The sequence below is a fragment of the Acomys russatus genome, chromosome 4 (assembly GCF_903995435.1).
Source record: "Acomys russatus chromosome 4, mAcoRus1.1, whole genome shotgun sequence".
In the NCBI taxonomy this organism is placed as follows: domain Eukaryota; kingdom Metazoa; phylum Chordata; class Mammalia; order Rodentia; family Muridae; genus Acomys; species Acomys russatus.
In genome coordinates this window covers 24,111,264-24,135,104 of record NC_067140.1, presented here as the reverse complement: position 1 = coordinate 24,135,104, position 23,841 = coordinate 24,111,264, and the positions used below count along the sequence as shown (strand labels likewise).

General features: G+C 50.6%; 1 protein-coding gene across 1 annotated transcript; it reads right to left on the bottom strand.

The window, feature by feature from the left end:
- Positions 1-1,470: 1,470 nt before the first annotated feature.
- Positions 1,471-21,337, bottom strand: Edn3 (endothelin 3). Its single transcript, XM_051143923.1, has 4 exons — positions 21,063-21,337; positions 20,241-20,556; positions 2,332-2,508; positions 1,471-1,549 (listed from the first exon to the last, which is right to left on the bottom strand). The coding sequence occupies exons 1-4, from the start codon at positions 21,112-21,114 to the stop codon at positions 1,480-1,482; spliced, it is 615 nt and encodes a 204-aa protein (XP_050999880.1). The 5' UTR covers positions 21,115-21,337; the 3' UTR covers positions 1,471-1,479.
- Positions 21,338-23,841: the final 2,504 nt, after the last annotated feature.

The window sequence follows — 23,841 nt, the reverse complement described above, 5'->3', positions numbered from 1 at the left end:
TTTTCTGCACCCCAGCCACCACCAGAGTCCCAGGCATAGACCCGACCACCACAGCCAGCTTTGTATGCTGGGTGCTGGGATCACACTCACTCTCGTGCTCGCAGAGCCAAGCACTTGACGGTAGCATCCTCTCTCCAGCATCTCAGTCTCATCCGAAGAGCGGCAGCAGCATGGGAGGCGGGCCCTGAGTGCTTTCTATGCACATCTCTCCTTTGGTGGCTGCTCCTCAGATAACATTCACAATTCTTGAGTGGTGTGTGCATGGGACATTCACACTCCCTAGTCCCCCCTGCCTGACACAACTCTCCCTCCTTCATCCATGCAGCTCACACCACCCATCCTTCAGGTCTCTGTGCCAAGGTTTGCCTGGCTGGTGAGATGGCTCCTGTCTACCCGATTGTAAACCGCTGCCACCCCAGCACTTTCTAGCCTGGATCTACTGTTTTCCTTTGTTCCCCTCACTTTGTACTTGCACGTGTGTGTCTGTCCGCTGTCTGCTAAGGAAGACCCACAGCCTCATGCTCTCCATGTCTAGAGTAGGGAGGATGCAGCAAGTGCCAGGTGAGGAACAGATCTTGGCTTGAGTAAATGAACAAATGATACAAGTGATGGACAGAGTTAGTCACACCCTGCTCTCTGCAATGGAAGTTCGGGGTAGCGAAAGAGATAAAGAGGGAGAGGAAGAAGAGGAGGTTGAGTAAGGGTCAGCTGGGGTCTGGCACACACTCTTTAGGGTCTGTGGGTACCTTGGCCTCTCTGCTTCCTTCCCTTTCCTCTAGAGCACTGGAAGCCATCTTATGGGTTTAGGAAACGCCTGTGTGTAGGGCTTGCGTGAATCTCCCCTGCGGGAGCTGAAGCCACCTCCAGGCTATCATTATGAACATAAACTATCACCCCGTGCACCTGAGTGAGTCAATAATAGTGACTTCAGATTGAGAGAGTGACAGATAAGCTCAGCTTGGTTGCAGGAAGCCCTCAGGATTGCTCACATCAAGAACAAAAACAAAAACAAAAACAAAAACCACACACACACATACACACACCCCAAACATATAACAAAGCAGGTATTAAAAATGATCTGGGAGGGAGTGGTGGGTTGGTCGCCTATTGTACATGTGACACTCCCATGTCTACCAAGAAGAAATGACTTAATAGGGATCACTGGGTTACAGAAGTAGAGGCCAAGGTAGGCTCGATGGCTCAGACTGGGGAGCTGGGAAAGTGGCAGGCAACTGCTTTGCCATTCCAGTGAGAGCCAAGCCAGCTGTCATTACCTTGGCCTTAAGAGGGACACGGGGTGGATGTGCTCCGGAAACAAGAAGGCTTACTCAGGACCAGAGGTGTGACAGTAAGCATATATACCCAGAAGTGACAGATCAAAAGGACCCTTGTGAGCTCTGGAGTCCCACTGGCTTCTTACTGAGACCAGATGCCACCTCTCCACCCACCCTGTGCCCCTGAGCAAATATACCCCTGTCTTCACCTTTGACGTGGACCTCCAGTTTCCCCCTTCTCTTCTGCAGCTGGTCTTTGCACTCTTCTGGAATCACTGTGGGCACACATCAGGTTTCAGGAATTAGCGTTTCCATGTGGCTAGCTTGGGGCTGTCAAATTATGATTTCCTCTTCCCCACCAACAAGCCCATTCGTGTGTTCCCCCAGGACCAAGCCCCATGCACCGACTACTGGATCGAAGGCTCAGTGGGTAGATGTCTAAGCACCAAATGCACTGCTTGGTTTCTCACCGGATGCTGAGAGCCCCAGCTGAGAACAACAGTGCAGCAAGCACCAGGTTCCCCAGATGGCGGAGCCGAGCCTCGAGCCCACCACACCTGCTTTGCTTTGGGCTCACCAGCCAGGTAGATCATTAAGCCCATAAGGGAGACCACGGGAGTCCCATCCACACACCACTCAGCCCTCCCTTCAATCTGGTGCTAGCTGCTCTGCTTGCCTGGTTTGATAAGCCCAACGTGAAGGGAAAGAGGAGCCAAGAGTTTCATGGCACCTGTCTAGGGAACAGGGGTCCAGGTGGCCCCCCTGGGGCAAGCATGGTGGCTTTCACCACTCGGTGAGACAACGAACTCCTGATTACTGTTTGAAAAGAAGCTAAAAATACACATGGAGATGGATGGGGTCTTCACTCTTTAAATGTTCCCAACTTCTGGTTTGTGCACAGAGCTACAAGCTGTGGCTATGGCCTGTGCTCTGAAAGCCATGGAAGGTTGGGGACCTGGCTGAGCTCCCTCCACCCACCTTGGTGAAGGCCCTGGCTTATCTTTTCCCACCAGTGACTTGTACCTAAATATGAGTGGGACTAGGAGGTGTGCCATACCTGGTGACATCTGCGGGATGTGCACAGAAGTGTGCACAGGCCTTGTCATCTGTCTCCATGCAAGCACAGCGCGAGCGTGTCCATGGAGAAGGCTGGGAGCTTTCTGGAAAGGGCCCAGAGGACCTCTTTCCCCGGAGACTTCCTCTGTAGTTGGACAGTCCATAGGGTACAGTCTGCCTGCAGAGCACAAAGAAACATCAGCGGGGGGGTCTATTTAGCCACTCCAGGGTGAGGCACCCCACTGTAGCATGCTAGCCGAGAACTGTCTGGAGTGAACTGGGCTGCTGAGATGGAAAGACTAGCAGGAGGCCTAGGGAAGAGCTGACTGACTGCTCTAGCTGGGGTAAGTCTGAGCACTCGGGGGATGGGGGTGGGAGTGGGGGTGAGGGCCAGGCCTCAGCCTCCCTGGGGTGTGTCAAGCCACAAGTGTGCCACATGTCTCAGGCTCCAAGCTCCTCCTGTATGCAGTTGGCTTTCTCTCTTTTCCAGCTCAAATCATGCAGGCTTACCTCTTCCAGAGGAGGCCCTGAGAAGCCAGCCTGAGCCTCTAGCTAATCCCCAGCCTGTCTTGGTTAACGAAATCTTTGCAAGCAGGAGAAGCCTAGTTAAACCCCGAGACTGCACATGAAGACACTGTGTGTGGTAGCTTGTGCTTAGAAGCCCAGTGCTGGGGAGGTAGAGACACCAGGGTCCTTGAGGCTTGGTGGCCAGCCAGCCTTAAGCCAGTGAAACAGCCTGTCTCATAAAAAAGGTGGGCGGCTGGTAAGGAGTGGCACCTGAGGTTGATCGCTGGCCCTCATGCACGTATGAACAGAGGTTCACACACATGAACACACCAGGAACCTGTCCTTCGGTCACCCAAAGCTCCTGACAGGGAGACTTTACCCGATGCATATGATCTTCCTTATCTGGGGCCTGACCTGGTGCCTATCAGGCTTTCCATGCCTGAGGCTGTCCCTGACAACTTCAGTGCTAACTGAACTCCATGGCAGAGCACACAGCTGGCCTTACAGCTGGCACTAGGGGAAATGGGGCAGATGCAATTACAATTATTAGAGACCCACCCGAGCCCCTGGATGCAGTGTCCTCAAAGAGACAAGCATCAGCGGGTATGCTTGGTGCTCTCCAGGAGCCGTCGCCACCACCTCAGTGGGGTGGCTAAGCATGGGATTCATCCTGGGACGGTCCTATTGTGCAGCAAAAGCTGTCTGAAGTGAGAAACCACTTATGGTGGTTATGGTGGCATTAGGAGGCGTGTCATCTAGAGCAATAAATGTTGGAGTCTGCTTTTAAGAGAGAGTATAGCCCAACCGTGCCCAACCATGACCCATTCTCCAAGGAGAAAAGGCTTCTAGAGCAGAGTGAGAAGTTAAAACCACATGCTTAATTCATTAATGTAACTGAAAATGCTCTGGGAGACAAATTACTAAGAACTTGAGGGAACTTATGGGGCCAAAGGCCCCTTCCCAGTAACTCTGGGCTTTCTTGCTCATCCCTGTTTCTAGAGTCCCACAGAACATCAGCAATTTTCCACCTCAAAGGGTGGCCTCGCTATCCTCTCTGTTTTCAAAATAAAATCAAATTGAATTTCTTTTCCTTAGAACCACACAGCCATGAAGTCTTTTCGGGGGGGGGGGGGCAGGGTGTTGAGGAGAGTCAACCGAGGTGCCTGCAGGACCGTGCTGGGTTGGAAACCAGAGAAGAGCACCCTGCTCAGCCCCATGGTCCTCTTGCCCCAATTCCTCCCTACCGAGGAGCATCGTAAGAGGCAACAGAGCAAGGTTCCCTGCTAACCCGGACAGGCCCAGCTTCTGAGCAAGGTGGAGGGAGATGATGAGTCCAGTCCTATTGGGAGCTGGATCTTTTCTCAGGACCAGCGGATGGGGGTGGGGAGAATAATGTGGCCACTGTTCTGGGTCCAGATTTGGCTGAAGGTATATTTTTCCAGTAACAGGGTTACAGTAAATCTCCAAGTGTTGACATTAAAGCCAGTCCTCTGTTTCTTGGTGAAAATTACCCACGAGGAACACTCCCATTTCTCCATCAACATCGAGACCCGCAATTTTGAGACTGCTGTCAGCTGATTCTGCATCAGTGGGTGTAGAGCCACTCAGCTGAAGCAAAACGTTCTGCCTAAAGTGGTTTAAGTAAGGAAATAAGACTGGGTGTTTGTTAATAGAGACGTGTTAGCACTTCCCCAGCAGCCTTGAGCAAAAAACGCCACGTACAAACGCCCCCGACAGCTTCAAAGAGTGTTTACGGAGCAGAGCCCCCTCCCCAAGGGATGGAAGGCTCTTAGGAGCTGGCCAGATCTCCTTGGTATGTCCTGCCCCAGTGAACATGTGTAGGGTTTGGAACATCAGCTCAGCATGGAGGCCCACCTACTCCAGGTCTAAATATTAAAAGATTATTGATCGATTAGATAATATTCTAAGAAAGTCCTATCTCTCAACCCGGAAAAGGTACACTATAACCGCTCAGAGAAGCAGCCTTACGTTAGGGCCCAGCTGTTCCTTGGAGTTCTCTGATGAAATCTGGCAACCAAACGACACCGGCAGCTTCCTCATCCCACACCAGGGTGGCCTCATCTATTCCCAGGCTATTTCCACAATCTATCTATGCACCAACCTACAACCACCTACCCCGCAGGTTGAGGGTTACCCAAGCCCTGCTGTGCTTTTAAGTGTCAGACACTAGAAAAATATATTCCTGGGCACGGGGACATTTGGGTAGGGGATCCAGGACTCAGAATACTGGGGACACTCTCTAGGGAAAGGTGCTTTTGTTTTGGAGAGTCTCGGCATAGCCCAAGGTAGGCCACCGGTGGGCCTCTAACTCAGAGCCAGGCCTGGGTGTTCCCTGCTCACATCTGACTGCTGAATACCTGCTCCCCAAGAGCAGACAGCAGAGCTGGATGTGGGGGTTCACACCTATCATCCCAGCACTCAGGAAGTGGTAATCTGAGGACTGAGCAGCCAAAGGGAATCTTGGTTACATAATGAGTTTGAGGCCAACTTAGGCTATCAGACTGAAAAGCAAAAACAAAAACACAAGCAAAATCCGCAGAGAGCTGGGCCTTTACTTCTTTTGTACGACCCATGGGCTACAGAGAATACAGTGAGAATTGAGGCAGGAGGATCACTTACAGCTAGACATTAGCCTCAGCTACACAGTGAGTGCCAGACTACAGAATGAGACCTTGTAGCAAGAAAACAACAACAACAACAACAACAACAAATAATAATAATAATAATAATAATAATAATAATAATAATAATAATAATAATCACTTAAAAAAAACAACAAAAGAAAGAAAGAAAAATTGATTGAGTCTATGGCTGCTAATTGTGAAGTAATCCCGGCTTGACAAGACCGGGTTCTCTGCAGCTTTACTGATCTTAAGCGTGGAAAGCATCATTACAAAGAACTCGCGGGCTCTTAAGCATCCACCTTGTAGCTAGGATTATCTCAAGTGTGAGATGGAGATACATCCAAGCCTACATCCAAGAATACACACGCTCCTGGGAGATGAAAACCCGAGAAAGGAGAAACGTCAAGCCTGTATGTTCAGACCTAGAAAAAGCACACAGAGTACAGGAAGATCACCTGGTAATTCCACCGTTACGTTGTAAAGCGCTATGTGACCAGCACTCCACCCTCTCAAGGGTACAAAACAAGACTGTCAGGCATTTGATGGAATGAGATGCTGCATGGGGACACACTCAGCAAAGAGTTAGCGGTGAATGAAAATTAGGTCCCTTGATTATTTAATTGGTTTGAGAAGTCGTTTCATCAGAAGAAAAATTCCACTCATCAGACATGCTGTGTTTGTGATGTGTGACTAAGCAATAAAGGACCACAACAATGCTGTTCCCTGCCCCTCCCTCTTTCTGGCAGGCAGGCCACGCACCGCCGCCCATTGCACGAGAGTCTGTACTTCATTTGCGTTGCTGTCCTTTGTCACCATTCCCTGAGTGGGCAACACGTACTTAATAGTGGAACCATGAAAATGGAATTAAATTGGCTAAGAACCTTGGGCCAATACGTTTAACCCGACTGTGACTGCCTACTGTGGAGCGGTAGGGTTTAGATAAGAGAATTCTTTGTAGAGACAGGCAGTCTCCCCATCTGTTGATGTCAGTTATACTAGTTAGCCCCACACAAGGGAAGCAGATGAAGAGATGGATAAACAAAACCCTCTCCATCACACCTACATATGCAGTGTCTGGTGCGCTGTGTGTTTGTATGATAAATTACCTCTCAACTTATGTACCAAGAACACTCATTATTTAATCAGCGACGAGGATGCCAGAATCTTATTTATCACAGCGTCTTTATTTTTCAAGTTTTCCCCAAATGTCATATATAAATGTTATTAAATATTAAACTCCAAAGTCGCCTGCATTCATCTTCATCTGCAGAGCCACACTGAGCATCCTTCATTTATCTCTCTGTAAAAAGTTTTTAAACAAGGAAAATGACTTTAGGAAACACACACACACACACACACACACACACACACACACACACACACACACACACACACACACACACACACCCTGGTTCTAGGGCCTTTTCCTAGAGAAATGAGAGAGAGAGAGAGAGAGTTCTACCTTTCTAGCCATGGAGCTGCTAGTGGCATTTAAAAGGTAGGCACGGATAGGACAAGGACCCGGCTGCGAATCAGACGAAGGCCTTCACTTGTGGAGTTCTAAACCACTGGGAGAATGGATCAAACCGAAAGAGAGATCACCCCTCATCTCCCCCACTGAATGGCACTTAGCAACACTTGCTGGAGAAGGGTCTAGGCAGACACCATGAAGTGGGCAGGACATCCTGCACACGAAGCAAGGGTTCACGTACAGGTTAGCAGTGCTGGCCTCGTGCTGGCTGCAAGAGAGCTCTCGACCCATCTCCACGGCTCCAGGACTTGCCTGCCACAGTTCTGTGCCTGCCACTTTCTGCCGGGTTGTTATGGATTTGGCTATGAGGAGCACCCAAGTTTACAGCTCCTGGGACTCAGTAATGCGAAGCCAGCCAGGCAGAGGGAAACACTGACAGCATTCGTACCTCTCACTGTCTTTCTTTGTACACACAGCTGTTGTTTTACGTGAAAAGGCTAAAGTGCTGGCTAAATGTCTCCCCAGGATTGGGAATGTTCATTTTTACCTCAGAATGTCTGTCAAGTTCATGATCTACCCTGTACTTAGTCATGTTTTTCCTTCTGTAGCAGACAAGCAAAGACCTCGGGGCAGCCCAGCATGCACTTCACTGAGCTCTGGGGACCATGCTGGCCAAGACAGGAGAAACATGGCTCCCACTAGCTAGTAGGTAGTCCAGAGGTGTCAGCCATCACTGGATACACCCTCTCACCAGCCTGCAGACAAACAGCTCTGAGACCCTGGCATGCTGTCTCGCCATGGCTCGATTCCAGAGTCCATGAAAGCCTTCCTTAGATGGCACCACTGGGCCATCATCTTAAGCTTAGTTCTTCAGGCAAGGAAGGTGGTGTCTGCCATGTTGCTTACTAACTCTGAAACATTAGCCAGTTAGAATCGTGTTCTCTCCCGTGTGACAAAATACAGATGTGCCAGGAAGTAACCCTTCAAGTCAACAAGCATCAATTAGATGCCTGCTGTGTACAAATGCATGGGATGGGAGGGGTTGGCAGTCTTGGAGATAGGATTCCCCACTGTCAAAGATAGCAAGTAGGGGCTTATCCATCTCGGGCCTGAGGCCAGCGTCAGAGGTTCCTGCCTTCTTGAATCCAATGTCCCATTTTTCTCATCCCTCCAGCCACCTGCCTTAGTCTCCCCTGCCCCTTCCACAGATGGGCCACCTGTTCTCTCTTCCAAGGTTCTTAATGAAGGGACACAAGCTCAAAGGGCATCGTGGGGCTGCCCTGTTCCAGGTGGCTCTGTTCTGCCTTAGGTATCAGTTGCCCCTCCAGGTCCCCTACCCTGTAGCAGCCCTGCTTTCTGGGGTGTTTATCCCTTCTGATCTGAGGGAGGAGGGTCCCGTCTCCTTCCATGCATCATGTCTAAACAAAGTGTCTCTTGCTTGTTACCTCAAACTCCCACGGAGCCTGGACCCTATACTTAGGAGGTGGCTAGCACACTCTCAGGTATGACAGGAAGGCCTCCACATCTCCAGGCAGAGATGTTTTTCACTGCGCACTAAAGAACCAGGACAAAGCCAACACATGGAGTTGGCTGAAGTTTCCTTCCATTCGCGCCCATGGTGGGATGGCAAGTTTGACTTGTGCCATCCTTGAGCAGGTGGAAGGAAATAGCTGGAGCCCGGCTCCAGACAATGGGTCAAGTCAATCAGGAGCCTAGAGCCTAGATTTTCCTTACCCTTTTTCCTTACTTATCATGCACTTACGAAAGTCAGCTAGAGGCCAGGCCATAAGCCAGACAGCCCCAGGGATGCTCTTCTGACCTCCAAGGATGAAATGGGTCAGACAGCCTGGGTTCCCCATGTCCTCAGTCCCCAAGCACATTGTTGGCTGCATAAGATCTCCCACACACCTCATGTTTCATAAACAGGGCTAGGGAATTAGCCACCTGTAGCTTCCATTGCTTCAGCTGCAGAAAATCCTCACAGATCAATGTTGGGAGAGCCTATGGCAGGGCCCTCACAGCCAGAAAGAGCTAAAGACTAGAGAACGTAAGAGTGATGAGATGCACAGGAGTCCCTTGCTGGGTTGATGGCTGACTTCTAAGACATTCACAAGCGTTTCTCACTATTGGGCACTGACCCCTCATCATCAGTCCCAAGTTCGAGGGACACATCTCCTTCTGAAGCTATGATACCCTTGGGGACTAGCCTTGACACAGTCTCCTGGGGTCAGAACAGCAGGACTTGGTTCAGTTGAGCCCTCGACTGTCTGGCTGCCTACCTCTGCAGTGCCTGGCTCGCGCCCTCACTCAACACTATCGCAAGGTCTCAAGTGAGGAGGGCGATGCCTCTCCATAACTGTCTCCTGCATGGACAGGATTCCTGACTAGCTGAGTGGGTTTCTACTGCTTTGGCCCTCCGTCCACCTCTTTTGGAAGACATGATCATTAATTCACTGCAACCCCCACCTCTGCACACTGGGAATTAAACCCAGCGCTTCATGCAACTAGGCAAATACTCTGTCACTACCCCACACCCCAACCATGGTTTCACTTTCTTTTTCTCCATTTATTTTCACTAAGTTGCCTACTCTGGCCTTCAAATCATTCAATTGCCTTTCATTTTCAATCCTCTCATCTCAGCTCCCCTGAGAAGCTGAGATTACAGTCCTACAACACCAAGCTGTGATAATTAATCTTAACTGTCAACTTTATTGGATTACAAACCCTTAGGGGATTAGTGGTCATGAGGGCTCTGACCTAACCAGAGGATGAAGGCCTGGCTGCAGTCACAGAAGGATAGCATCTCAGCATCACTGAGAGTTGAGTTGGGTATTAGAAGGATATCACTGAGCCGGGCGGAGGTGGCATGCTCCTTTAATCTCAGAACTTGGGAGGCAGAGGCACGCAGATCCAACTTCGAGGCCAGCCTGTCTACAAAGTGAGTTTCAGGACAGCCAGGGCTACACAGAGAAACCCTATTTCAAAAAAGGAAGAGGAAGAGGAGGAGGAGGTGGTGGTGGTGGTGATGATGATGGAGGAGGGAGAGAAGGAGAAAGAGGAGGAGGTGGAGGAAGAAGAGGAGACAGAGGAGGAGGAAGGGGAGGAGGAGGAGGAGGAGGAGGAGATCCCTGGGGAGAGGTGTGTCTTACTCTGACCCCTTCCTATTCCCCTGTTTCTGCTTCCTGGTTGCTATGATACGAACTGCTGTGGCCTGCCATGTCTTCCCCACCACAACGCCACCCCTCTGAAACTGTGGCCTAAATAAACCCTTCCTCTTCATTCAGTATCTGTTCTGTTTGTGATCAAAGAGCTGACAAGAGCAACTTAGGGAAAGAAGCGGTTGTTTAGTTCACAGCTTGGGGATGCAGTCTATCACAGCAAGGTGAGCGTGCGGCGCATCTCCAGTCAGGGAGCAGGGAGAGATGAGTGCTGGTTCTCAGCTAGCTTTTTCCTTCTTAGTAAGTCCAGTTCCTCAGCCCATGGAATGGGGCTGATAACATTTTGGGAGAGTCTACCTGCCTCAGCTAACCCAATCTGTAATCTCCCTCATGGGCATGCTAGAAGTTTCTCAACTAGACTAGGTGGTTCTAAACCAATTGGCAATGTTGATCATGACAGCTTTGTTTTAGATGGTTGTTGTGGTGACAGGGCATGAACCAGGATGGAGGTGGCCCTCAGGAGGGAGGCCCCAGGCTTCAGGTGGTGACCCTGGGTGAGTCTCTTCCCCCACTGGAGGACCTGAAAATTGCAAGGTTGTTTGGCTACTTGGAAAGGTCCACCCAGCTCCACATCCCACCTGGAGCCTTTCAAGAGCCCTCAGCATAAGCACCATCAGCCTCTCAATCCCTAGGGAAAAGCCCCAGAATGTGACTCCAACAGGAAAGCCACAACTCAGCATCTCCCCTGCCCCACCTCTCTGAGAGGTTCCCAGGATCTCGCCAACCATATTTAGAAAGCCTGTACCCAACTGGGCCTTAGACAACAAATAAGCACAACTCCCACAAAACTCAAAGCCACAGAAACCATTGTCTCCCAACTTTCTGGAACACAGAAGCCATTCTCCCTTCCTCACCCAGGGGTCAGAGGAACAGAGGGTCCTAGGAAATGCTCTGGCCAGTTTATGAGGAAGCCTAAGAGTTAATGACTCTATCCTCCCCTGAAAAGTTAAGAGAAATAATGTATGTAGAGAATAAGGCTTCTAAAGAATCCTTGGAGTGGCTAACTTCCCCTCTGCTGTGCGACCAAAGGCATCAAAGGGGCTAGAGTTTCTCACTCCAGTCTCACATGACCCTGATGAACTCCAAGTCAGATGTAGGCATGAACACCCTCGCCTATCTGACCTGGCTTCATTACAACTTTATGCAAAGCTGCAGACAGATGGGGCTCAAAATAGCTGCCAGACGTGGGGCCCAGAGAGGCAAATCAGAACAGGTATTGGAAGGAGGGGGGGGGGTCCCTGTAGAGAGGGCTTTCAAAATGGCCCTCTGAATTACCTGCAGGATGTGAATGAAGCCTGCTGGGCTGCTTTTCAAGACAGTGCCTGTTCAGGACAGAAAAGGTCTTGGTGACTGGGCTTGCTCAATGCCATCACGCCGATGACAACAAGGTCTTCCTTGTGGCCTTGCGTGGCACCGTGTAGGCAGTGCCAATACTGCAACACTTCCCTCAAACTGAGATAGCTGGGTCCCTGTTAGTGAGGCAGGCTTTATCCTCAAATGAGAAGTGAGGGAAGGAGCAAAAATGAGGTGGGACAAGCAGGCTGAAGGTCGGCATTGAAGCTGTTTCTATTTTGTAGGTACAGACTTCTGTCCTCACTCTGGTTTTATGAAAACAACCTTGCCTTCCCATGCTAAGGTTCCAGTGCCTCTGAGCATCTGTACCTAGAGGCACCTTCTAGTCTCCATTCTATCACTCAGGAGACACGTAGACGTCGGATCTGTAGTCTCAATTAGTTGCTTCGAACTTTGAGCAAAGCAACTTCCCTTCCCTTTTTCACTGTAGGCCATTTGTCCCTCTGGCCACCCCTGTCTCTGAACCTTTCTAACACACTCAAGGAAACAAATCTGTTTCTGTTTTTTTTTTTTTAACTTATTGGGTCGGGATATGAGGCTCTGAGCAGCAGTGCCCCTGGTCAGTGTTAACTAGAGCCTCCTACAAAGTCTGCCTCGGAAGGCCATAAAAGAAGGCCAGGCCGAGTGCTGCCAAGTTGTACAAGAGCGCTTGGCTCTTAGATGCCATGTCAGGGCTCAGAAGGATGCGACAGGATGATCCTGTCCTGTCAGTCTATGCTAGGGAGCCCTGTGGGCTGCTGGGAAGTCAGCCTCCTAAAGTGCACCTAGACAAGCAGCCTGTCACCCACCATACACAGCCATTCTGGAAGTCGGTGTTCACTTTGAGAACAGTTCATTCTAAGCCGGAGGAGGGGCACAGGTGTCCACACACATGTACACACGTTGGGCACGCACATGTATATGTGAGCTTTACATGTATGTGGTTCTCATCTTCAGGGCCGTTGTGCCAACAGAACAAGAGCAGGCCATTTCCTCACGCGTCACTGAGTAGTGGCTCTAAACAGGGTCTCCTGAGATGTGGACCAGACCCTCTTAACAGCTCCCCAGCAGACGTTCTGAGACGCCAAGGGTGCAGCTTGGGGCTTGAGAGCTGGAATATTGAAGTCAGTTCTGTTCCAGCCATGGCCAAAGAGCCTCCTTACGGAAAACATTGTTTACCTCCCAGTTTCCTTTGTTTTAAATTCTTGTAGGAATAAACCACACCAGAGATGTCAGGGACTTGCAAAGGCCTTCAGATTTAAGGCCAAGTTCCTAGCTGCAACACCCCTTTCATCTAACAGAAACCCAAATGCTCCCTTGGGGTCACGTAGGGTCACAGCCTCTTCTTACCAACCATTCTTGCTTCAAATCAAGCTGCCCAGGAGCCTCTGCAGGGCTCAGCTGCATCCCAGCCTAGCCTGACTTTACTTCTAGGCATCTCTCCTCCTTGACTCTGGTGGGTTTTGGCTAGTGGGAACTCCAGGGAGAAGTCACCTTGTGGGGCTGACCTTCACCACCTACTCTTAAACCCCACACCCCCCGCCCCGCCCCCGGCTCTCAAGTGAAGCATCTTCCTGTCAGATGTTCTAAGAACAAAGTTATTCAAACTCAGAGTTGACAGGCAAGGAGTTAGACTCCCAAGGAAGAGATGGAAATGGACACATGGAAAAATACGGGCTCAGGGGTGATACGCAACTGTGAGCAGCCGGAACCTTGAACTTGGCATCGCTGCTTCTGGCCCTCATCATCTTCTACACAGCCTTCCTGAAAGCATGCCATGGAATCATTTCTCCCCCATGTGTGCCTCACTCCCAGTAACTCCCAGTTTCTTGTCCCCACTTCAGGGCCTGGGTGTGGAGTGAGATGGAGAACAAAGCTCTCTGAACCCCCGGGGGGGGGGGTGGCTATCAGCTCTAAATCCCTTGCTTGGCTCTCCGCTAGCCTCTCCCAGGTAAGAAAGTAGGCCTTACCTTCCTTTCAACTCTCCATAGGATTTAACAGAGAGCCTCCAGACAGAGCCTCCACCTTTCCCTGAAGTGGCAAGGTGCCGCCTACTGTACCAAAGGAGCCTGTGCCAGGACCTCAGGAAGCATCAAACCTGTACCAGGGATCTCGGAGAGCACTATGTCCCAGTCCCCAAGCCAAGACCAAAGAGGAGCAACAGGAAGTAACAGAAGAGGGCGGGACAAAAAAATCCCATCTCACCTGCAACAACCTTTGGTCACAGGTGCCTTTATCTAGCTGCTTATCAGCCACTGGGACAGTCAGACACACCTTGTCCTTTATGCTAACTGGACACTGGCAGACATGAACAAATCCTCCAGAAATGCTGCAGGTGAGAGAGAGAGACACACACACACACACAGAGAGAGAGAGAGAGAGAGAGAGAGAGAGAGAGAGAGAGAGAGAGAGAGAGAGAGAGAGAGAAAAGAAGAAGAAGAAGAAGAAGAAGAAGAAGAAGAAGAAGAAGAAGAAGAAGAAGAAGAAGAAGAAGAAGAAGAAGAAGGCATTTGCAGCTGGGCAGTCCTGGCCAAGAGAGTGACCAAGGTTTGATAGTCTAAGAAGTCGATCTAGAAGGAATTTTCTAGACGCTGATGCCTTCCAAGCATGGGACAGAAGATGTAAGACAGCCACTCTCTGGAGAGAGGTTTCCACAGGAAGTGGTCCTGGATTGTGGTGGTTGCATTTTTAAGATATTGCAGGTGACAGACCAAAGCCCCATCCTGACCAGTCTTTGGAATACTTGCCCTCACTACCTTCACAGAATCTTCACATCCCTACTGGCACACAGGGGACTGAGACCCACAGGACATCTTCAAAGCGCAATATCCAACAACGTAGTATGACCCTCAAGTTTAAGGTCTTTGAAAACAGGTGGGACTGCTTCCCTGTATAAAATGCCCGCAAGGTAACCATGGTGTCCCTTTCTCTCTAAATGCCACGAGTCTTTAACCCAAAGTGTGTGACAATCTGGACAGTAAGGAAGGATGAATTTTAACAAATGCATCTCTCATCTATGTATAACCTTCGTGATAGCATCAGGCAGTGAGAAGCAGGTCAGGGCATGGACTTAAAGAGTGAGAGGGCATGAAGCAACAGTCAGAAAAGGAAAATTCCCATTCAAAGGATGGAACCAGTGGTCTGTGAACCCCTGAGACCCACGCCTGTCTACCCCAGCATCTCTGCAGTCAGGCTAAACCTCCCAATATGCCAGCCATGCACGCTACCATCTCTAGGGCCTACCCAGGGCTCTTGATGGCTAACAAAGAGTCATGTTCTTCTCAAGTCAATACTATGCTTCCAGAATAAAATGGAGGACATGAGATGGACCAACAGTTTGTGCTTTATGTCTATAAAGATACTCCTGCAAAGGGACAGATGTGTTAGTCCAAAGAGTCACATATGTGAGTCAATATCACCATTGCAAAGAACAGAAGCAGCCAGAGATGAGAGCTACATCCCAGAGCCCAACCCACTGCCATGAAGACATGGCATCCATACAAGTGTTCCTTGGGCTGGGGAGATGGCTCTGTCAGTGAAGCTGCATGGGCCTGCAGACCTGAGTTTGGATCCCCAGCACCCACATAAAAAGCTGGGTGTGGTGGTGTGTGTCTGTAATCTCATTGTTGAGAAAGTGTAGATGGGAGATCCCTGGGACTTGCTGGGTAGTCAGTCTAACTGAATCAGTGAGCACTAGGCCCTAGGAGATCCTGTCTCAAAAACTAAGGTACAGAATGACTGATGACAACACATGGTGTCGACCTCTGGCCTCCACCCATAATCACACATGTAGCCATATACATATGAAAACACACACACACACACACACACACACACACACACACGGGTGTGGGCAGTGTCATGCACATGTGCAGGAGTTAGTTACAGCAGGGAGCCCTGTGCTAGAAAAGATGAAGTGAGGGAAGGGGACCCTGAGAGGGCAGATCCAGAAGCCACACTACTGAGGTGAGGGTCCCTGTAACCCCAGGCAAATGACTCAGCCTCCTGCAGACTATGGAGGACACATACATATACATACCACAAACAGAATCGTGTAACTCTCACAGAAGGATGTATGACCAATCCACATTGTCCTTGTAGTCAGCATCCGTGACACATTCCCAAAACAAGGATGGCCACAAAGACTCTGTCCTCTCTATTTTGAATAAATGCATCAATGGGAATGATCCTACCAAGGCTGGCTCACAGAACAGGGAACTTTTATTGGGATCCCCAAATCTCATGGTGGGTGCACAGCTGGCTCCAGTCTGCTGAGAGCCAGGGCCCCAGGCCCACAAGTTCCATTGTGATCCTCTAACAGTTGGGCAGTTTCTCTGAGAGATCTGCTAAAATGCCTTTCTTGAATGACACCGATGGTGAGAATGGGACTCTGCTTTTCCGCAGTAGATGACATGAAAATGCAAGTTCAAATGTTGTATTATTAATTATTATTATTATCATCATCATCGTCATCATCAGTCTACAAAGCAAATGTCATTCCTGTGGGATTAAGTAAGTATGGCATGCTTTGGCAAAGGCTAGGCAGCAAGCTGGATGTCCTTAGGAGACGTCAGTTGGAGCAGTTCAGGGGGACCCCTGATCACCTCCCCACAGTCTCACCAGAAATTTGCACCCTACACAGGGGAAGCAGGGAGCTGATGGCACCTCCTGCCATACAGAGAAGCATGGCTGGAACACAAAGGCAAACCGAAATGGGAGATGCCATCAGTCTCTCCGACACACCACAGTCACGATTCCCAATGTCTTTCCATAAATATATTCCTGCTTGTCAGCCATGTGGCTCAGACTTTTGTTTGGGAAACACGGTCACCATCACAGCGTCACAGTGGCTCCCTCAGATGTCTCTAAGAGATTAACAGATGGGTCCCCTGGCGAAGAGGTGGGGAAACATACACAGGGCTCTTTGCTGGGTGTCTTGGCTATTCTGTTGTCATTTGCAACCACCCAGCTCAGAAGAAACACGCCTCTGGGGGAGCATGTTAGGCCCGGTGTCCCAAAAGGGTTAATTTTGTTTTGATGCCCAATTGTTTGGTCAACCACTAACTAGAAGCTGCTGTAAGGGTCTCTCCAGATGGTATTACCATTTATTCATCACCCTCTGACCAAAGCAGATTGCCTATCCACAACCTAAGTAGGCTTCGTCTAGCCAATTGGCAGCCTTAAGATTCAAGACTGAGGTCCCCTAACAAAGATGGAATTGTGATTCTATGTTCCCTTTGCTCTCAAGTCTGTGTTACCATCTCTCACTGGAATTTTCAGCCATAGCTTCAGCTATGATCGTATAACAGTATTTTCTCAGTCTACATATGGTACCCTATTTCTTCTGACTCTCTGGTGCCCTGAGTGATACAATCCCCACCTGCCTTGAAAGTATGGCATAGCTTTTGAGTACACTTTTGCAGGCAGAGCAGCACCAAGCATATGAGTGTGTACACACATGACATTCCATGACCATCTCCCTACTCAAGTGTGTACACACATGACATCCCATGACCACCTCCCTGTTCAAGTGTGCACACACATGACATCCAGTGACCACTTCCCCACTCAAGTATATACACACATGACGTCCCACGACCACCTCCCCACTCAAGTGTGCACACACATGACATCTCATGTATCACCTCCCCCATTCACTGTCATAGGTTTTGTGAACTTTCCAGGACAAGAAGGGATAGGCTTTTCTTGGTTTGAATTCTGTTTCTATTTTTGTTGGCAATGTTGGACTTGCCTATGGGTTGTGGGAAGTTGGGGTTCCTCACATGGCTGAAGTAAGTTTTAGGAGGATGCCTAAACTACGCCATCTCTTAGTTGTGATCTCAGATGCCAAGAAGTGCAACTGGTTAAGGACAAATGTACTTCTTTGGAGCTGTGAGTTTTGCTGGAAAACATGAGAAAAGTTTTTTGAGGGGTAGCAAATGGGAAGACATGCACCAACACAATACAGTGGGGTGCAGGGCCTAAAGAGGGCCATACACCCTGGACAGAGAGGCCTCCTGGGAGAGAGAAAGTCTTTCAGACTACAGCCACAACAACAGTTAAAGCGAGAAAGCAAAAACCAGGTTCAGGGCTTAACCAGAAGTCAGTCAACATTGATGGAGCATCTATCTATAGATCTGTAGGTGGAGCATCCTTAGATGTAGAGATGGAGTGTCTATAGTGTGCTGAGTGCTGTGAGTGGAGGCTAACTGAGCTCAGGGTATGAGCTCAGGAAGAACCAGAGGATCTCAGATCTTCTGTTGGGGAGATTCTTGAGAGTAAAGGTCCCTGGAGCCTACACTAGGCAGTCAGCCTCCCATGAGGATGTGGATGGGCTGGATGGTAGCTTTCCACATTACTTCTGCAGAGTCTCGGGTTGTAGAACCAAACCTACTCAACACAGGCTTCAGACGGTCATCACAAGTGTCCTTCAAAGATAAAGTCAGAGGGTGAACTTGATCTCCATACAACTGAATGGACAGGAAGAGGGACACCATGAGATGGCAGAAACACCCAAAGTTCAAGGTCCTTGGCTTAGTGACAAGGATCAAGGCTCCTCCTCAACCTGAGCAGCCAGCCACATGGACGAGGAACAGCCACATCCTGGTGGGAACACTTGGGGAGTGAGAAGATTAGATCTGTTTAGGACAGAGATAATGTGAGAAGGCGGGACCACTGAAGAGAAGGGGCTGAGACTAGGGGAGGGGACCTTGTGTGCCAGCCAGTACTTTTTCAGGTTCTTCCATTCCACCAGAGGCCCAGTGAGCTCATTTTTCTCTCATTGTAATCTTATTCCAAATATTTTAGAGATAGCAAAAGGATCTGCTTAAGGGAAGGAAGGAGATGAGGAAAGGAATGAAGGGGGGTTGTGTGTGTAGAAAGAGAGTAAGGCCATCCAGGAAACGTCCCCCTGCTTACATAGTTATCTTGTCTAAAGTCAAAGTGTTCAAGTCTGGCAACTGTCACTTTTGTTTCTCAAGTGGTTGAATGGGACATGGGGACATTGGCTTCACCCCTTCCTCCCCACTGGGTAGAGTAAAACAAGGTGTGAAAAGTGAGGAAGAGATCAGCTGGACACTAGGAGGACCTCTTCCAGGTGCTGATGGCTTCCTTTCAAGCCACCCAGCTCAAAAGCCCAACACGGGATCTCAAATATGTCTGGACGTTAATGGAGCTTCTGGGACATGGCCCAGGTACTCAGTTCCTGCCTGAGTGGTGCTCAGGAGACTGGAGGGCAGACAGAGACCTAAGACAGTTTCCAGTTCCTGACCCTATCCTGTCCCTTATGTCTGAATTTCTTCTTTCTTCTTCCAATTTGCAGCTTGGGATTCTAGGCAAAACCAGGGCCCAGGGCCTCTACTGACTGCCCTGCCCAGTGTTCCCCTTTCTGCAGTGCTCATTTGGTGGATCACGGTGGTAGAAGGTTAGAAATCAAGGAGGACAGCACTCAGGATGCTGGTGGTTCTAAGAAAAGATAAGCCCGAGACACTGAGAATAGGAACCAAGCCACGACACCCCAATCAGCATCCCTGTTATCCTCCCATCTCCTCGCTGTGGGCTGACAGTTGGTACAAGGGCCTCATCAGACACAGCTGGATCAGCTACAGAACTGGTGGGTTCAGTAAGGGATGACAAGTCACAGGACAGTGAGGGCCATGATTAAACAAACTCAGGGTCCCCCTGAGCCCAAGTCCTATGCAGGAGTCCAGGTGGCTCATCCATGAAGCCAGCTCTGTCAGCCATCCTGGCACATTGGGGAGATTTCAGACCTACCTGGATATGGTTAAAAGTATTGTCACCAGATTCAAAAGACACTGGGCCCCTCAGAGTACCCCCGTCTCAGTGTGCTTCGTTATTGAGATGTCTAGATGGGGCAGTGACTCCTCAAAGTTACTACCTAGAGGTCTCTGAGACTAATGGGCTTCCGGGAGAAAGGAAAGCACACAGGAGAATAGTCAGTTGCCTTTCCAGGCTGAGGGTTTATGCTTAGCCATCTCCAAGCTACAAGCCATGGAGATAGTGGCCAGAACAAGGTCAAGCCATCGGTCGCCTTACAAGTTATGTCAATGAATGCAGGAGGATCCCAGAGGTTGAGTGGGAATTAAATGGAAGTTAAGGCAGTCAAACCCTCTCTATGGCCCTGAGGAACAGTGCTCCTCTCCAAAGGCTGGCCCTAGCCTGCATCCGTACCCTACTACTCGGTACATGTAGGAGGTTTGAAGGCTGAACAGAGGGGGCCCTCTGTGGCCATGGCTGTGGACACTGGGGTCAGCCCTGGGGAATGGCAGCCATGTAACATACATGTGTCACTCTGGCTTAGCATCCAAGATAGGCAGAAAAGAAAGAAGCCATTTCACAGAATGGATGCTATGCGGGTATGCCAAGCCTACCTTCCCGCTCTGTCCCCCCCCACCCACCCCACCCCACCCCACTCCTGCCTCCCAGCCCCCAAAGCTGCTCTCAGGGAATTCCAAGGAGGGTTAGGAGAAAGACTTTGCCCACTTGGCCCCTGAAGCAGGAGCTTAAACAGTTTTAAAGCAGCTAACGCCCCTGGCCACCACATCTCAAATCCAGGATTGAGGTCTAGGAGGAGAAGCAGGTTGTCCCTGCAAAAGCTGAACTCTGCCCCCCAAGGCAGATTCAGGGGTCTGAATGAGGTGGGCTGAGGTTCATGCAAAAGGCCTGAAGGCTCAGGCTGGGCCCAGAGCCTCACTCCCTAACCCCCAGGCTAACTCACTCAGGGGTGTTGATCCAGATGATGTCCAGGTGGCAGTAATAGACGCACTCCTTGTCCTTATAGGTAAAGCACGTGCAGCGCCTAGGACGGTGGTGTGCAGGGACGCCCTCGGTCCCCTGCTCCCCAGACCTGCCTGCTCCCCGGTCCTGCCCAACTCTTCCAGGCTGTGCCAGCGGCAGTGCAACTGTTGGGGCCACTGTCCTCTCACCAGGGCCAGCCACAGTCTCTTCACAGTCCCCCTCCGATCCAGCTTCAGGGGCCCCCTGGGACACACTGGCTCTGCCAGAGCCCCCAGGGTGGGGGCAAGGCACAAATCCTGCGGGAGGAGAATTGAAAGGCTCCTAAGCTGCTGACACAGAGTTCTTGGCACCCACTACCCCATTCCCCCGCTTCACCCCCCTTCACCCCCTCCCACCCCGCCCCAAACCAGAATGAGAATCAAACAAACTTCTGCAATGTCTGGGGGCTGGTTGAAGTCTTCAAACTAAGCCAAACGCCTTAAAAAGTTTACAAAGCTCTGTGCACACCCAGTAAAAGCTTGTTGAGTTATTTCAGTCCCCATGAAGTCTGAAGGCGATTTGCTCTTCACTGGGTGAAGTTGGATTTTGTGAAAAGTGCCCAAAGAATACTCTTAAGTCCCCAAAACTGAAATCCCCAGACCCAGGGGAAGTAATCACTATTCAGGTCCCTCTGCCCGCCCCTGGGATACTTCAGGGTGCAGAGCCAGGCTCATTAGACTCCCCGCAACACAGACCCGCGCCTGGGTTCCTTTTGTGTGCACTCCCGCGTGGAGAGGCGCACCGCCCCGCCCCTCCTGCTTACCTGCAGCGGAGGTCACTGTGAGCCCGAGAAGGAGCCACAGCCCCGGCTCCATGAACCCCTATAAGGCGCGGGAGCACCCGGCCTGGAGGGTGTCCGATTGTGACCGCGAAAGGGCACCGGGACAGGGTACAGGCAGGGTACAGTCCTGCCGCTGCCTGAGCTGTGCGTCCTGGCTCAGAGTTAGTAAGAGGCGGCGGCCACGAACTTTCAGAGCTCGCTGCCCATCCCTGTGCAGGGCTGGCCGGCGGTGGCTCAGGCTTTTCTGGCTCCCGCACCACCCCCTTCGGCTCCCCGCCCCTCCGAGGGGCTGGAGCTGACGAGCCGGGCCTTTGAACCTGGGGCTCACGGGGGTCGCTTTCCAAGAGCAGTAGGGGCCAGAAGCACAATTGCCCCAGGCGCACCCAGGGCCAGCAAAAGGCGGGACAATGCGCTCCCCTTGGGTGGGGTAGGGTGCCCCCCTCCCCAACAGCTGCCGAAAGATCACCCTCTGCGCCAGTGCACACTGTATCCTTCCACTTAGACTCACACGTGCAAGCCCCTCCCCAGCCCAAAGCAACTGCACCCCACCCCAGGAGCACCAAGACCAGCGTGAAAGGGCTGCACAGAGGGGCTGCTGATTTCAAGTTAGCTTGAAATCAGTCTGAAGGAAAGGATCTGTTCGCCAATGGCCATACTCTTGCTGAGGGCCTGCCGGCGGGCCAACACTCTGCTGCACTTTACACTTCTGATTCATGGGTGCCCCAGCCAGCTCCCTAGCTCTGGAAGTTCTGAGTGGCAGGTGGGGCAGTGGGACTAAAGCAAAGCTACAAAGATTCCATTCCCTGTGAAGTAGTGATTCTGGGCAGTCCCGTTTCCTCACTGCCCCCTTCAGTGAGGGGTAGGGGCGTCTGTCTCTGTGTCTGTCTGTCTGTCTGTCTGTCTCTCTCTCTCTCTCTCTCTCTCTCTTTCTTTCTCTCTCTCTGTCTCCAGAGACCACAGTCATCCTTGTCAACAACTGTCTACAGGTGTCTTCTCAGGGCACCGTGGTAGTTTGATGGTTCTGCAAACCTCCAGTCATAAAACATGGGTTTCAAGGGCATTCCAGCCTCTTCCCTATATTTCTAATGATGGGCATTCTAAAAAGTAGAATCCGAAGAGATTGATTGACCCAGGTGGCTTCCATGAGGCAAGCCATGAAACAGCTTTTGCTAAACTGGCTCAGCCTCTCAGAGCATTGGCCTGTGGAACACAGCCACCATGCCAGGAGGAAGCCCAAACCAGCCAGGCAAAGAGGTCCCATGGGGGTCCTACATGAAGAGAAACTGAGGCCTCAAAGCCACCATCAACCACTGACTTGGAGCGAGTGGAGTGATGTAGACCTGCCTTCAAGGCTTCCAGCTAAAGGTCAGTTGGTTTGGGCTGCTGTGCATCACGTGACACTTTCAACTGAGGGCTCATACAAAACAGAAACACACTGCTCACGATTCTGGGGTCTCGGAAGCCCACGCATGTGGGATGTCTGTCATGGCTCAGGGATGGCTCTTCTTCAGTGGTGGATTGCGGTGGGAGGTCGAGATGTTCCCTGAGGCCTTGTTTATGGTCCCTAACACAACATGCCTTACAAATCCTATTCTTGAAGGCTCCGCCCTTGTGAATTGGTCATCTCCAAGGTCCCACCTCCTACCACAGTCGCCTTGGTAATTCAGAGTCCACCAGGTCAAGGGACGTGGTATTATTCACTACCCACCTGCCACGGAGGGCGCTGACAGCTCAGTTGTCCTCACTGGTGTCTGTGGGTGGGGCCAAAGCGAACCACTGCCTGGATCGATGTGTGCCCTGGGTCTTCACTCCATCCGAGATAAGGAAGGTTAAAGGTGGAGATGACATCGCATGACAAGAAAGACAGAGAGGAGGCAGCTGGCCCTCAGGAAAATCCCAACTTTCATTGGTCCTTGCAGTGACTTGGGCACAATGGAGAAATGCCGGAAGGCCTTTTCTTTCCTCTTCTTCTGTTCTTGCTGGGCCTGTCCTCAACGGCTTCTCAACCAGCACCGCCGTCTCTGTGCCCAAGGAGAGCAGGAAGTGGCTGGGCCCTGGGCAGGACTGGAGTCCGGCAGTGTAGAACACTACTCTTAATTTTGTGCTCATTTTTAAAAATTTATTTATGGCAATTAATGCAGGATTTCCTTGTGTGGTAGAGATAGAACATTCTTGTCTACATTAATTTCCTTAAGTCAAAGAGAAGTCATCTGAATTGGAACACGATGTAACTTGTAGCTCAAATGGCGTGGTGGCAAAACCACAAAGCTGCTTTGCCTGCCACCAACTCCTGGGATGCTGGGTTCTGATAGGTAGTCCACAAAGCACGTGAAGGGGACAGAAGATGGTGCTGAGGACGCACTCACTGCAATGTCCCTGAGGCAGCAGTGTTTGCCACCAGAGAATCACCATGGGGAGGCGGAGTCACATCTTTTTTTTTTTTTTTTTTTTTTTTGAATAGACCTTCAGAATTGGTAGAAATTAGCAAAACACTATATTTTGGCAGACTTGTATGAAAGAACTTCAACAGGCTAGTGATCTAGCTGGCCCAGGGAGGTTTGGGAAGGCTTCCTTGGGTAATCATAGGCTTTACCCTCACTCATTGTGTTTTAGACAACCTGAGGGCTGTGATGAAGAAGGTGGACCAATCAGTGTTTCCTCCATCCGCTGGACCATCCTGTCCCCACTGTAGCAACACTGTTGACACAGCAGCCACTGGCTTATTATCAGTCACCGTGAAGGCCACAGTGGTGAGCCTTGT

What these genes read in the sequence shown, in the direction of transcription:
- Edn3 (XM_051143923.1), bottom strand. Translation starts at nt 21,114, where the DNA reads ATGGAGCCGGGGCTGTGGCTCCTTCTCGGGCTCACAGTGACCTCCGCT. An exon ending in CACAGTGACCTCCGCTGCAG is followed by an intron (nt 20,557 to 21,062) that starts GTAAGCAGGAGG and finishes CTCCTCCCGCAG; the next exon opens with GATTTGTGCCTTGCCCCCAC. An exon ending in CATCCCGCAGATGTCACCAG is followed by an intron (nt 1,550 to 2,331) that starts GTATGGCACACC and finishes GTGTGCCCACAG; the next exon opens with TGATTCCAGAAGAGTGCAAA.